Here is a 15,418-nt window from a genome sequence, read left to right as displayed (position 1 = left end):
AACGTGTAGTGAGATTTTTGACATTCTGAAGTTCGTTTTGAGCAGGGTAGTACAGGGTCTTCACTACATCAGGTTTTTATGTCTAAAAGCCCCTCTGATAGCCCTCATTGCCTGTGCCGTACAGGTCACCCATAGCTGGTTTCTCCCAACTGGGTACAGCAGTAGCCGGAGTGCCGTGAGGAACAGCTGAACCACCAGACAGCAGCACTGTGACACCGAAAGCTTCTTCTGAACACTTTTCCTTAAAGACTTGAGAGGGACATGTTTACCAGAACATACTTACAATGCTATAACCTTTAAATTTTAGATTAGCAACATCAGCTTCAACCAGTGATTCCTCTCTTGAGCTAGAATTGAAGCAGGTGTGTTTGTCTGGGGAGGTCTATTTGCAACAGTACACTGGCTACTGAAAGTCTACAAGTATCAACTACCCATCCAGGAGCACGGGGGTCTCCCGGCATCTAGTACCTCTGATTTCCTTTTTCAGAAGTAGTCTGTAGAGAGCTTTCTCTTATTTGATTATACATATTTCTAAGTACTTAATCTGGGGGTGGGGATGAGAGTACATTTTTGTTTACGTGGAATCTATCCTGCAACTTCATGTAGATGTTTATTGAGTCTGGAGTTTTCTAGGGGACCCCATAGTGTCTTAGGTAAAGAACCATGTTGTCTGCTAGCAAGATAGTTTAGACTTCTTTCTTTCCTGTTTTTATCCGCTTTATGCCTTTATCTTGTCTAACAGCTACAGCTCAAACTTTGAGCATTCTACCAAATTGTCCCACTCCTGATTTTAGAGGAAATGGCCTCAGCTCGTTCCTGTTTACTCTAATGATGGCTACAGGCTTGTTGTGTATGGCCTTTATTATTTTGAAGCATGATACTTCTATTCCTAAAGTCTCCAGAACTTTTCTCATAAGCACAATTGGAATTTGTCAAATGCCTTTTCAGCATCGACTGAAAGAATTAAGTGGTATATATAGGTATATTTATATGCTGTATTACATCTCTATATTTACATATGTTGGCCCAACCTTTCTTTTCTGGGATGAAGCCCACTTGTTCATAATGTATAAACTTATGTCCCTAAATCTGATTTGCAGGTACTTTATTGAGAATTTTTACATATATATTCATTACATCTATAGCTTTCTTTTTCTGCTGTGTCTTTGCCTGGTTTTGGCAAACTATTTTAATATTTGTCAAGTAATTAATTAACTGTTGGTGACTTTTGCAGGTCCTGTTTGGGATGAACGTGATTTGGAGAAATTGCATTTGCCGTCTGAGGCAAGGGAAGGTGCCACACAGATGTCAGAGCGGTGTCCACCCGGTGGCCCCTCTGGGGTCAAGGATTTTAACTGACCCCGCCAAAGTTTTCGAACACAACATGTGGTGAGTTTTCCCCCCAGTATTCATTTATGTGTTTGTGAAGCCCATGCCACAGAGCAGATATGGAGGCCAGAGGACAAGTTTCTTTTCTCCTCATCCACCATGTGAGTTCTAAAGACCCAACTCAGATCGTCAGGCTGAGCAGCAAGATGCGGTTGGTATCCCACTGAACTTCACCACTGAACCATCCTGCTGGCCCAAATTTTACCTTTAAATTTGATATTATATGTTATTATATATGCTCATTAGGTATCTTTCCTATTATAACCAAGGAAGGATTTTTTTTTTTTTTTTAAGACAGAGACTCTTCTTTGTAGCTCTGGCTGTCCTGGAACTCACTATATAGACCAAGCTGGCCCCTGACTCCTGAGTGTTGGAATTAACTGCCACACACCCTGTGAGAAAGGATTTGTTTTTCAAAGTTGATGATATAAGTTAGGTTGTAGAAGTCCAAAAGCCTGTGCAACCAACACTGACTTACATGTTCCCAACTTTTTTGAAAATGGAATTGAAAAGCAGAAGTTCCCTAGTACATCCAGCAGCCTTGGTATCCCTGACTGCCCAGGCTACCACCAGGTGATGGGGCGAGGGGAGGAGGTCCTTCTCTAAACGGGCCCTCCTCTTTGTGGCCCTCTTGGTTGACCTTATCATCTCCAGCCTCAGCCTCTTTAATAGCTTTTGTTATAGGCATCATCCATTGGGCCAGACTACCTGCTGCCCCACAGGTGTTGGTCATGTGCCTGCTGCCCCACAGGTGTTTGTCATGGGCCTGCTGCCCCACAGGTGTTTGTCATGGGCCTGCTGCCCCACAGGTGTTGGTCATGGGCCTGCTGCCCCACAGGTGTTGGTCATGGGCCTGCTGCCCCACAGGTGTTTGTCATGGGCCTGCTGCCCCACAGGTGTTGGTCATGGGCCTGCTGCCCCACAGGTATTTGTCATGGGCCTGCTGCCCCACAGGTGTTTGTCATGGGCCTGCTGCCCCACAGGTGTTGGTCATGGGCCTGCTGCCCCACAGGTGTTGGTCATGGGCCTGCTGCCCCACAGGTGTTTGTCATGGGCCTGCTGCCCCACAGGTGTTGGTCATGGGCCTGCTGCCCCACAGGTGTTTGTCATGGGCCTGCTGCCCCACAGGTGTTGATCATGTGCCTGGTCCCCCACAGGTGTTGGTCATGGGCCTGCTGCCCCACAGGTGTTGGTCATGGGCCTGCTGCCCCACAGGTATTGGGCATGGGCATGTTCTGTATCCGTTACTTTTCACTGTGACCCTGTCTCATGCTTTGAAGAATTCCATGCCACTTAGGAAGATGGATGTTTATGAAAGGCTACAAATCTCAACATGAAGCCTCAAGTTCAAAGGGCTGAGTGTTATAGATCATTTGCTTTGTAAGAAACAACTCAGTCATGAGAAACTGCTTCTGGGGTGGACATCAGAGAGGAGTGTTGTTTCAAGACAGTTTCGTGTCTATAGCAGAGGAGGATGTGGCCTTGACCCCTTGACCTTCTTGCTCCCTCCTCCCAAGTATTGGGATTACAGGGTGAGCCACCTATACAGCCCAGCTAAGAAGATTTCTCAAATTGGGAACATCTGAAATTAGGGTTATTTATTTGGCCATCAGTACTTAGGAGGGTGCCTAACACAAAAGCATTTGTTGAGAGCCGAGTGTGGTGGTACAGTCTTTAATCCCAGCACTCAGGAGGTAGAGGCAAATGTATCCCTGAGGCAAGCCTGCTCTACCTAGCAAGACCCAGGCCAGCTAGAGCTACAGAATAAGGCCATCTCCACCCCACTCCACGCCCCCACCCCCACCCCTGCAAACTCCCACCCACCCCATCAAAAGTTTGTGCTGATGCATATAGCATAGCGGAGTAAGGGCTGTGCTGGGTACAAATGTCAGACACAGATGAGGATATACAAGGCACTTTCAGGAAGTAGTAAATAACTTTCGTTTGTTTTTTTATTTTGTTTTGGGTATTCTCTGGACCTTCTGGAGATCTGTAGAAGATAAAGTTGGAATGGTAGAGGGGAGGGGTAGGGTGAGGACAAGTTTGCTTGTGGTGCGGGATCCAGAGCTAACATTCAGGCACCGTGGAGTCACTATGGAGGGATGACACTGTAGAGACTGGGTTTGCTGACAGTACCCTGGATAGGTTAGCAGCAGCAAAGGCCAACAAGAAAGACTATGAAGGAAGAATAAAGAGAAATTGTCAGGATTAAGGAGCTGGAGGAATTCGATTTTGACGTTTTGAACTTAGGTCATTGACAGAAATAGGTAAAGTGAAAGTTTATGTTTGGAAAAAGATTGTGTAGATATTTTAGATAAGCTTTGAGAGGACATTCAGCTCCAAACGTCCAAATACAATGCTTGCCCAAAGCAAAGATTCAGGAATCGACTCAAATGCCTGAATTACAGATCCCACTGCTAGGAAGAAGATAACGTGTGTTGCAGGGCTGAACGTGTATCCAAGGCGTCTGCAGAGGAGACTCAGCTCTCTGGCGCTGGCTGCTGTAGGGCCCGAGCTCTCTTCAGGGAAGATTTTCAGGACCAGCTAGCATGAAACAGAGTCACTGCCTATTAAGGAAAGCGAGGCCTTATGAAGAGTGGTAATCATGCTAGGGGTGGATGTAATGGCCCACACCTTTCATCTCGGAATTCGAGAAGCAGAGGCAAGACAGATCTCTGTGAACCTGAGGCCAGCCTGGTCTATATAGTGAGAACCAGGACAGCCAGAGCTCTATAGCAAGACTCAGTCTCAAAATAAATTATTGAATATGCTGAGGATGATGATGATGACGAGGATGATGATGATGACACATGCTGAGATTAAAGCATTTTCAGAGGAAGAGAGCAGGAGAGGGTTAGAATGTTCCAACCTTAAGAAAAAGGTGGTTATACATACCTGAGGTGTCTACTGCTTTCTGCCTTAAGTGTTTTGACAAGATATACATATATGCATACATACACATACATATGTACAAACATACATACATATATTTTAGGTGACTTTTAAAGTTACATTGTTCAGGGATTTAAAAGATTAAAGTGTCTTGTTACACTTTTTTTCCCTTTTGCTTCTTTTTAAATTATCTTTGTTACATGTATTTTCTTTAGTAACTGAAATTCTAAGGTGTACTTTATGGGGTACATGAGAGGCTGGAGAGACAGCTTAGCAAAGGTGCTAAGCCAAGCCTGGTGTCATAAGTTCAATCCTGGGACCCACAGGGCGGAAAGCTGCCATAGGCTGCCCCCGACCTCCTCACACCCTCTGTGGCATGCATGGAAGTACACAAGCACAGCTTAAAGATAAACCCCAAAGAACAGTAACATTCTCAAACGTGGAAAGCATTCTTACTATCCATCGTCCATGGGCAGCAAAGGCACATGTTTTTACTCTAAATATGGTTCATACTCTTGCTTATAAGATTTTTGTTTGTTTGTTTGTTTGTTTAGAAAGGAGATTATAGTTCTTTGCAGGTGGTTTGGAATTTCTAATCAAGAGACTTAAACAGGAATCCCAGAGTGAGGGGCTCCTTGTCCTTCCTGGGAGTCCTTCACTCTGTCTTTCTGTCTGCCTGAGGACTAGCCTATGGAGCAGGGTCTGGAGAGGTGGAAGTGCAATTTGAGGGCTTCTTAGTACAGTGGTTTGTTAATTAGCCCTGCGGTTGGCATAATGTCAGGCACTGCCCATGTGTGGTTGCAGAACACTGGGCGTGTGGTTACTGTAGGCTTGGGTGTGCTGGAAGGGGTGAGGCGATGACTGGAGCTGGCCACACGGACCCGAGGACCTGCATTCCATCCCCAAGACACACCTGGAGAAAAAAACCAAAACTGGATATGGTGTCACATGCTCGTAATCCCAGAGCTGAGGAGGGTAGACAGGCAGATTCCTGGCTCAGGGCAAACCAGCAAAGAAGAATCATTGAACCCCAGGGCTCACTGGCCTTGAGGGAGACTCGATCTCACAAAGCAAGATGGATGACCCCAAGGAATGACAGCTGAGTTTGTCCTTTGGCCTCCACATGTATATGTATACACACGCACGCATGCATGCACACACGCACAGATGTGCAAAAGTTTTATGTTGAATTTCATGTTAGACTGATTAACATGTTGGATATTTTTTGAGTTAAATTGAAAAATTTATTTATTTATTTATTTATTTTTTTATTTATTTTTGGATCGTTTTTTTGGAGCTGGGGACCGAACCCAGGGCCTTGCGCTTCCTAGGTAAGCGCTCTACCACTGAGCTAAATCCCCAACCCCGAAAAATTTATTTTTAAAAAGCTTTTTTCTTTTTTAACCTGTTTTGCTTGCTTTGTTCAGTTTTTATTTTTTAAAGATTTATTTATTTATTATACAGTACACTGTAGCTGTCTTCAGACACACCAGAAGAGGGCATCAGATCTCATTACAGATGGTCGTGAGCCACCATGTGGTTGCTGGGATTTGAACTCAGGACCTCTGGAAGAGCAGTCAATGCTCTTAACCACTGAGCCATCTCTCCAGCCCTGTTGTTTTTCTAAGACTCGGTTTCATTATGTAGCTCTAGATGGTCACAGATTCCAAATCCTCCTGCCTCAGCATCCCCAGTGTTGGAATTACAAGCTTCTTTTCACTTACAGAGTTTTTTGTTTTGGTTTGGTTTTGGTTTTGGTTTTTGGTTTTTTCATTTAATTTTATTGAGGGGGTGAGATAGGTTTTCACAATATAACCCAAGCTGTCCTAGAACTGACCGTGTAGCCCAGGCTGGCCTCAAACTCACAAACAATCCTCCTGCCTCAGCCTTCTGAGTACCAGGGTTACAGGTGTGAGCCATACACATGACTTTTCTCACTTAAAAAAGTAGAAAACTTAAAATTACACGTGCCGCTTCATAATATTATATTTCTTTACAGCTTACAGAAAGACAAATGAAACCGTCTTGACTCATTTTCAGTGTCTGGTACTGTAGGCTTAGGGAACATGGGGGCTTTGCTAGACCATGAAAGCATGAATTCCTGGCCAGTGAGTGCATGGCTTTCCCTAAGTCCCCAACTACTCCATGAGCTGTCTGTTCTCCTCACATCTGCTGCCGCTGAACCATTGCACAGGACCCTTGCATACTGACTTTTACATTCCGCCTCATCGAGGACTCTTGGAAATCCATCATCGTTTGGTCCTGGAGGGCTGGAGCTTTGAAGGACTGGAGAGTTCTCTCAGCTACAGAGACAGTCCAGGGTTTTCCATATGAAGAGGATCTAGCAGCCCTAAATCTAGTCCAGTGCCTGGAGGACTCTCCCTCTGCAAGAGAACCTTATTCAAGTGATGTTTTAACATGGCATTTCAATATTTAAAAGGTGAAAATACAGGCACTTGCATAATCCCAGCACACAAGAGGCTGGGGCAGGTGGGTTGCTGTGAATTACAGGCCAGCCTGGGCTACCTTATCTCAAACCAAACCAAACCAAACCAAACCAAACCAAACCAAACCAAACCAAACAAAACAAAACCAAGGTAGATGGATGATTTGATGAAGTAGATGAGACCTAGGACGTCAGTGGTTCCCACTTTTTTTCCCCTCCATTTCTCACGTGCTCTGGGTGTCAAGAAGCTCCTTGGGGCTCATGTCTGGATGGCTTTCTTTCTCCATAATGTGCTTCCATGGGGGTCCAGGCTGCACTGGGGTACCCAGTAAGAATGGCGTGCCCCAAGGAGCAATGAAGGCCACCGCTGCCATCATCCCTCTGCATAGCTCTGCCTTCTGTCTCCTCCCTTCCTTTCCTTTTTATTTTTAATATTAGTGGGCTGGTGAGATAGATGGCTCAGTGGGTTAAGACACTTCCCACGAAGCCCAGCAACCTGAATCCAGTTGCCAGGCCCCACATGGTGGAAGGAGAGAATCCACTTCTGCAGGCTGCCCTCTGGGTGCTTGCACCACCCCTCTCACACATTCACACACACACACACACACATATGCACTCACATACGACACACACACATGCACACTCACACCCACAAATACACACACACACAGATACACTTCATACACACACACACATATGCACTCACATACGACACACACATACGCACTCACACCCACAGATACACTTCATACACACAGATACACTTCATACACACACACAAACACACACACATACACACACACGCGTGCACATACACACACGTGCACACACACATACACACTCACACCCACAAATACACACACAGATACACTTCATACACACACACATACACACTCACACCCACAAATACACATACACACTCACACCCACAAATACACACACACACAGATACACTTCATACACACACACACACATATGCACTCACATACGACACACACATACGCACTCACACCCACAGATACACTTCATACACACACACAGATACACTTCATACACATACACACGCACACACACGCACGCACACACACACACGCACACAACCAGTCAATAAATGTGACCTTCAGCATGTATTACTGTTACTGTCACCTTGGCCTTTTGAGACGGGGTCTCTGTGTAGCACAGTCCAGCCTCCAGTGCTGTCTCTGCTTCAATATCCCGAGTGCTGCCTTACAGACTGATTAGCACCACCACACTCAATTCGGGCTTTGATTTTCAGAAGATTTGTAAGTTTATTCTCTTTTCCTGCAAGTCCGCAGTTCTATCTAAAATCACCCACTCCCCTCCTTGTCTTCTTTCAGAATGTGTTTCTTGTTTTGACACATTTGAATTTTAAAATGATGTTTCTAGAAAAGTACAGTTTATTGCATGGATCAGCATGTGTAGACAGGATATGCTCATGTAACAGGACTGGAGTAGAATAGTTAGTTTTTACCATGTGAGCTGTGCACCCATGTTCTCTGGTTTATGTTTTTTTTTTCCTGTTTCTATTTCTAAATGTTGTTCAGACTAGCAGAATTGACTTTATGACTCCCCAAAGGGTTATGACCTTTAGCTAAGAAAACACAGAGCTAAGTCATTCTCTGGAGACTTAAGGTAAGACCTGGATGTTGCAATATGACCTGTTACATAAATCATGGGAAAATGGACCATTTCCAGGATCAGAGGAGGCACAGATGGAATGAGTTCTTCTTCATTAGGTAATCTTCCTTATGTAATCATTATATTTACTATCTGAGTCCATACTGTGTTCTATCTTTAGGTCTTTAATGCAGTTAATAATAAATATTTCCTTTGCATGACTTACCACAAGAGATGCTCTCTAGACATGGAGAACACAGGCTCGATGGTTACTTGACTTTGAGAAGCTGCTTAATCCATCCCTTGCTCGGTTTCTTAATCTGTGAGATAGGATAATAATGTAATAAGTACCTATCAGGTACTGTAAGGATTAAATGGTTATATATTATGTAAATTATTACTGTGCACATAGTAAATAAGAAATATACCACCTAAGAATTTGGAGGAATTAGAGAAAGGATTGAAAGAGCTGACGGGTCTTGTAACCCCATAAGAACAACAATGCCAACCAACCAGAGCTTCCAGGGACTAAACCACTACCCAAAGACTATACGTGGACTGACCCAGGGCTCCAACTGCATATGGTGCCTTGTTGGGGCACCAGTGGAAGGGGAAGCCCTTGGTCCTGCCAAGGTTGGACCACCAGTGCAGGGGAATTTGGGGGGGTGGCGGTAAGGGAGGTGGATGGGGAGGGGAACACCCTAATAGAAGGGGAGGGGTTGGAGGCTTATGGACAGGAAACTGGGAAAGGGAATAATATTTGGAATGTAAATAAGAAATAACCAATTTTTTAAAAAAAGAAAAAAATTAGCTTTCTTATTAGTATTCTGATTTATGTACATTTTATTTATACAGCTGTTTTCATGGTCATTATTAGACAATGGTTTTGTAGAGAAGAACTCAGATCTGTGTCACAGTGATAATCTCTGTATAATGGGTACCAATAACCATGTCCTAGTACTAAATTTGTGTAGAAATAGGAAGATCCAGTTCCTGACTACCAGAAGTTTACTAGGGTGAAAATTAATGTAGTGGGTAAAGGTGGGCTTCAGAGTCAAGAGGTCTAAATTCCTATCCCAAGTCCATCGGTGTCCAGGAGGCCTCAGAGTCTGCGAGATCTGAATTCATACCTGGGCTATCCCTGTCCAGCTATGTGAGCAGGTTCAGTCATGGAACTGCTTTAAGGAAAACGATTCAAGTACAGCTCTTAGCTAAAGGCATCCTTATCGCCACTAGCGGGTGGAGACTTGAGATGCTTAGTTATGAGTAAGCGAGACAAAGGGATGTCACTGTCTAGTGATTAACCCAGTGCAGAGCCCACTTTATATGAACAGGTAGACTGTGACCTGGCTTTGAAGGATGAGGCATGCTGAGTAGACTTTCTTTTCCCTCTCTCTCCCTTCCTTCCTTTCTGGTATAGTTTTATCTCATGTGTATGAGTGTTTGCCTGCATGTATGCAGATCTGTGTGCCACATGCCTGATGTCCATGGAGGCTAGAAGAGGATTCAGATCTCCAAGAACTGGAGTTACAGGGGCTGGGGATTTAGCTCAGTGGTAGAGCGCTTGCCTAGCAAGCACAAGGCCCTGGGTTCGGTCCCCAGCTCCAAAAAAAAAGAAAAAAGAAAAAAAAAGAAAAGAACTGGAGTTACAGACATTCGTGAGCCCCCAGATGGGAACCAAACTCAGGTCCTCAGGAAGAACGACCATTGCTTACCCCAGAGACATATCTCTAGCCCCACCCCCAGCCCCTAGTCCCTTTGAAGCACTCAAATAGACCTGCTTAGTCACATGACATGTTTCATATCCTGAACAGAATGAGGTAATGTAATGAAAGAAATAGCGAGGGGCTTGGCTGAATGCCTGCCTTGGACACATGAGGCCTGGGTTTGATTTCCAGCACCATAAGAAAGAGCAGGGGGAATGTCTTAGGCTTTTATTGCTGTGAATAGACACCATGGTCAAGGCAACTCCCTTAAAGGAAAACGTTCACCGGGGCTGGTTTACAGTTTCAGATTTATCATTATCATCACGGTGGGCAGTATGGTAGCATCCAGGCAGACATGGTGCTGGACAAGGAGCTAAGAGTTTTACATCTTGATCAATAGGCAGCTGAGGGGGACTGTTGCCACACTGGGTATAGCTTGAGCATAGGTGATCTCAAAGCCTACCCCAACAGTGACACACTTCCTCCAACAAGGCCACACCTACTCCAACAAGGCCACACCTCCTAATAGTGCCACTCCCTGTGGGCTAAGCATTCAAACATATGACTCTGTGGCGGTCATACTACTCAGACTACCACAGGGAGGAAACAGTTAGGAAAATCAATTTGGCTCTTTCTCAGGTACCCAAAATTTAACCATTACAGCACATGCGATATCCCTTACCCTCACCATAGTTTGTGTACAGATCCATGCTTCATGCTGGACTAGGATCTGTGGAGCAGCCAAGATGGCATGATCACTACGCTTGTCTATTTCACAGATACACAAGGGCCTTCCAGGTAAAGAACATGAAGTGAAACTGAAAAATAAAGTATTTCCTTCTTCAACCCATTCCTTCAATAGATGAGAATTAGTAAAAACCAAGCAGAACTATGGGAACAGCAATCCCCAAAAGACCATGTAGACAGAAAACTAGTGGCTGAGGAAATGATAAATTATCATCTCATACATGACTCAGTAGTTTTTGAGCCACCTATATCCCTGAGAAGCCGTCCTGGGTAGACAGTTAACGGGCAGACTATAAGACTTCTTCCTGGTACTCAGCAGGCATTGGTAGGGGTTGCCCAAATCCTTGAAAAGAAACTTAAGTTACTGCAAAGGGGGTAGGATGTGGGCCAGCAGAAGGCGGCACCTCCTCTTCTCAGGTTCCTGGTGTTACCATCACCACCACCCCAAAATATAGTTGATGACAGCATCACCAGGACAGCTAGCAATGGGAAAGATGTAAGAGTGGAGTTTGCAGTCAGGACAGGAACCTTCTACCTCTGCCCTAACCACCAAAGTCCTCAAACACCTACTCAGAGGCAGTGAAGACAGAACAATGTTAGAGTGGGACAGGCACTCTCGGTTAGGTGGTGTCAGCCTCGCCACCCCACCGGGTTTTATCTAGAGACTTCCTGGAACTGTTAGAGACAGGGGTTACCAGTTCTCGGGCTGCAGTGTTGGGTGTTGGGTGTTGGGTGTTGCTGCCCTTTGACTCCACGGATGACACCAGTAGTGGTGCAGTACAGTGCTCAACTGTTTAACTCCAGAGGGAAGCTCATCAGTAAAAGATCACTTGACAAACCAAGGAAAGAAGCAGGCTCATACAGACTGCCCAGTACTCAGTGAGCTCTCCCTCCCCTCCCCCACTCCTCCTCACTCCTCCTCAGGCTACAGAGAAATGGAGAAGAGCCACAGTGCCAGACTGAAATGAAGTTGCACAGAGAGATGTAAAGGTCTTTGAAATATAGGAAAGTTTACCTACAAAACAAGGAAAAGAGAGGAGAGAGAAGAATGCAAAATGTCTTGTGAGATAATTTACACCTTCCAATATTTTCCTGAAGGAGTCATATGTGCCTGCTTACTCGGCATATTTACCCACGCTGCTGAATGTATTCATAGTTTGTTCCTTTTTATCAATGATCATGGATTCGAGATCAGAATATTTTTATAGTTCTCAAAGTTCAGTAATAATCAAAGCAATAAAAATGAACAAAAAATTTTTATCATTTTGCCAAAGACAGGAAGTAAGCGCGTGGAAAGATGCTCAGTATAACTAGTCATCAGAGAGATGACCTCATACTCATTAGAATAGCCAGAATTCAAAATGCCAGCCACACCAGTGTGGCTGAGACTGTGGAGGGACTAGAACTCTCTACACTGCTGGTGGTGATATAAGGCGACACAGCCACTCTGCAATATAGTGTGACAGTTTCTTGAAAAGTGCCTACTATTGATGCACTGGACATGGGAAATGGCTCAGCATTTGAGACTCTTCTAGAGAACCCGAGTTCAGTTCCTGGCATCCATGCTGATCAGCTCACAACCATCTGTAACTCCAGCCCCAAAAGATGTAACACCTTCTGCTGGCCTCTATCAGTGCTTACACTGAGGTCCTGAGTTCAATTCCCAGCAACCACATGGTGACTCACAACTATCTGTAATGGGATCTGAAGCCCTCTTCTGGTGTGTCAGCAATAGCATATACATAAAATAAATAAAACAATGAAAAGATATGTGCAACACGGATGGACTTTGCATTGCTGTAATGAGTAAAAGGCTCTGTGGATGGAGAATGTGGTAGTCACCTCCTCCTCATCCAGTCTCAGTTATGTGTGGTTGGTTGCGATCCACACCTGTGTGTCTGGTTTTGGTTCCTGCAGTGCACGGTACCTTCTGTACTGTTCCAGAAAACACACATCAACTTTTAGAGACAGACAGCTATCAGTGAGTGCTGTCCAGGGTGGGGACTGGTGAGAAGGGGAGGGAGTGGGATGGAGGAGTTTTGTTTTTCAAGTTTTCCTGTCTTTATTTGAGCCATGATGATTTCATTATGTAGCCCTCACTAGCCCCAGACTCTCACTTCTCCTTCCTTGTTTCCCCCAATTCTGGAGCTAGTAGCATGCACAAGCTACATTTTATATGTATGGCATCGGTTGAACTTTAATCTTAAGGAAAGAATGCCCCTTACCTATTGCCACCTTTTTATCTCCCAGGTGGCCAATTGTATATTTTTAGTATAGATTAGAACCCCTCAACAAGTTTGGGATTTACCCCATCATCTTCATCAATGATTCACAGCTCAGTACCTACTACGTTTATGATTCCCAATAAATATTTAATTAGAGAGACCAAGACTGCTGGCTCCTTAAGCTAGCCTCATCCCGTTGTATTTAGAAGTGGCAGCTTCACGTTTTTTCCATGTTATGTCTGTTAGTCACTTAGTCCTAAGTAAGAAACTGACTTACTAATAACAGTAATCAACAGGGATACTATGGCTAAAAAGAGAAGGGGCATCCCAGAGTCAGTAATATAGGTTAGCATAAATAGTGGGAAGGGAGATTTACTGAAAATGGTTCTCTGATTAGCTGATACACCCGTAACCGTCATAGCTATCCACTCTGGGAGTCACACTCTTACGCTAATTAGTGTCTCTGAAATCATGACACTTCTTACAGTTGTAATTGGAGAAGGTTTTTTTTTTTTCTTCTTACAGGTTCAGAAAATAATAGCATCATAGTTTGATGAAACAGAATAATTATAATTCCAGTCACTTAATTTGAATAGTGTTTTGAGGAGTATTAGTCTTATTTGATTAATGTAAAGCAGAGAGACACATACATCAGGATTTATATACAGAATGTCTGTTACATTGTTAGAAAAGCAACAAAACATTTTTGCTACATGGATAACTGGGCAGTGGATATAGAAAACTGAATCAGAACCAGAGCTTCGAGGGACTAAGCCACTACCTAAAGACTATACATGGACTGACCCTGGACTCTGACCTCATAGGTAGCAATGAATATCCTAGTAAGATCACCAGTGGAAGGGGAAGCCCTGGGTCCTGCTAAGACTGAACCCCCAGTGAACGTGATTGTTGGGGGCAGGGCGGTAATGGGGGGAGGATGGGGGAGGGAACACCCATAAAGAAGGAGGGGAGGGTTAGGGGATGTTTGCCCGAAACCGGAAAAGGGAATAACACTCGAGAAATGTAAATAAGAAATACTCAAGTTAATAAAAAAAAATTAAAAAAAAAAAAGAAAGAAAGAAAACTGAATCAGGAGGAGGTACCTGTGAGCACTGGGAGAAATGCCCAATAGTAAGAGAAATATCAGTGTCACATCCAAAGGCAACACCCTTGATGACTTTGATGACATCCAGTAAATTCCAGGTTACTTACTGAGATCTTGTCTCAAAAACCAAGCACACCAGAAACAATAAGACGCCCTCTTAGATACACTTAATTTGCACACAAAAGAAAGGGAATGAAAACAAAAACAAGTGAAACGTAAGACAGCAGACCTAGTAATGTTGTGAATGACTTCCTTGTCATTGACTTCTTTGCCAGTTCACACATGTGTGTAGCACACGAATCACACTCATCCCCCCCATCCTCTCCATCTTCTCTTGCCCTCAGGCCAACCCTCACTGACCCCTCTCCTCCTGGGTCCCCATCCTACTCTCAAGTCTTTCTGTTGTGTTTTGTGACCCAATGAGTTCAGGCAGGGTCTTCCACCTGAGCACAGGTATGGAGCTGAAGACAGTGACTCCTTATTCTCCAGTGTCCAATAGGTCCCGGGAGGTGGGAAGGGCCTCCATGACTTCCCTGGCACGTGGCACAGTATCAGGCGTGAATTCCCTCCTGTGAAGGAGCTTCAAGTCTAAAGAGAAAAAGAGAAAGCGTTTGGTTTTCTCTTAGTACTCATACCACTAGGCCATTACTATCTTTTCTCCCTCAGCTGCCTACATAGCAGCCTCTGTTGGTTCTGTGCAAGCCACTCGGCAAGGAAGACACTTCCAGTTCAGTCTCGGCTTCATTTCTCGTTGTCTTCCTACAAAGTCATGTGGTGACTTCAGCCATAGATTTAATACCTAGGTATAATGAAAAGTCAGGGCCACTGGCGATAGTCTGTATTGTTTGGGGTCCTTGAGGCCTTCCCTTCCAACTCACAGAGAACATCCTGGCACTGGGATTGGTGTTACTCAGCATCTCCTATGCAGGACATCTCTGCTCTCTCTCTCTCTCTCTCTCTCTCTCTCTCTGTGTGTGTGTGTGTGTGTGTGTGTGTGTGTATGTGTGTGTATGTGTGTGTGTGTGTGTGTGTGTGTGTGTGTGTGTGTATGTATGTGTGTGTGCGTGTATATGTGTGTGTGTGTATGCGTGTATGTGTGTGTGTGTGTGTGTGTGTGTGCATATCTATGCATATGCCTATGAGTTTGCTTATAGACTAGTAGGCTGCATGTGACTCTTTTGCGCATCCTTGGTTTTATAAATTACAATTTTGTGTAGTTATCGCCCCTTTTGTCTCTCTGCTCCATTTTTCCTGCCTTACTCTGAATACG

General features: G+C 44.5%; 1 protein-coding gene across 1 annotated transcript in view; it reads left to right on the top strand.

Moving 5' to 3' along the window:
- The window catches only part of Mettl8 (methyltransferase like 8), a 90,114-nt gene that overhangs the window by 36,052 nt on the left and 38,644 nt on the right, over window positions 1-15,418 (top strand). Inside the window, exon 2 of the mRNA XM_032902535.1 lies at window positions 1,235-1,389. Coding sequence (XP_032758426.1) covers window positions 1,247-1,389 — 143 coding nt within the window. The 5' untranslated portion in view covers window positions 1,235-1,246. The remainder of the gene's footprint in view (window positions 1-1,234; window positions 1,390-15,418) is intronic.

Source organism: Rattus rattus, chromosome 5 (assembly GCF_011064425.1).
Source record: "Rattus rattus isolate New Zealand chromosome 5, Rrattus_CSIRO_v1, whole genome shotgun sequence".
Taxonomy (NCBI): domain Eukaryota; kingdom Metazoa; phylum Chordata; class Mammalia; order Rodentia; family Muridae; genus Rattus; species Rattus rattus.
Note: the sequence above shows the minus strand (reverse complement) of the source record. Positions and strands in the feature narration are given on the sequence as shown.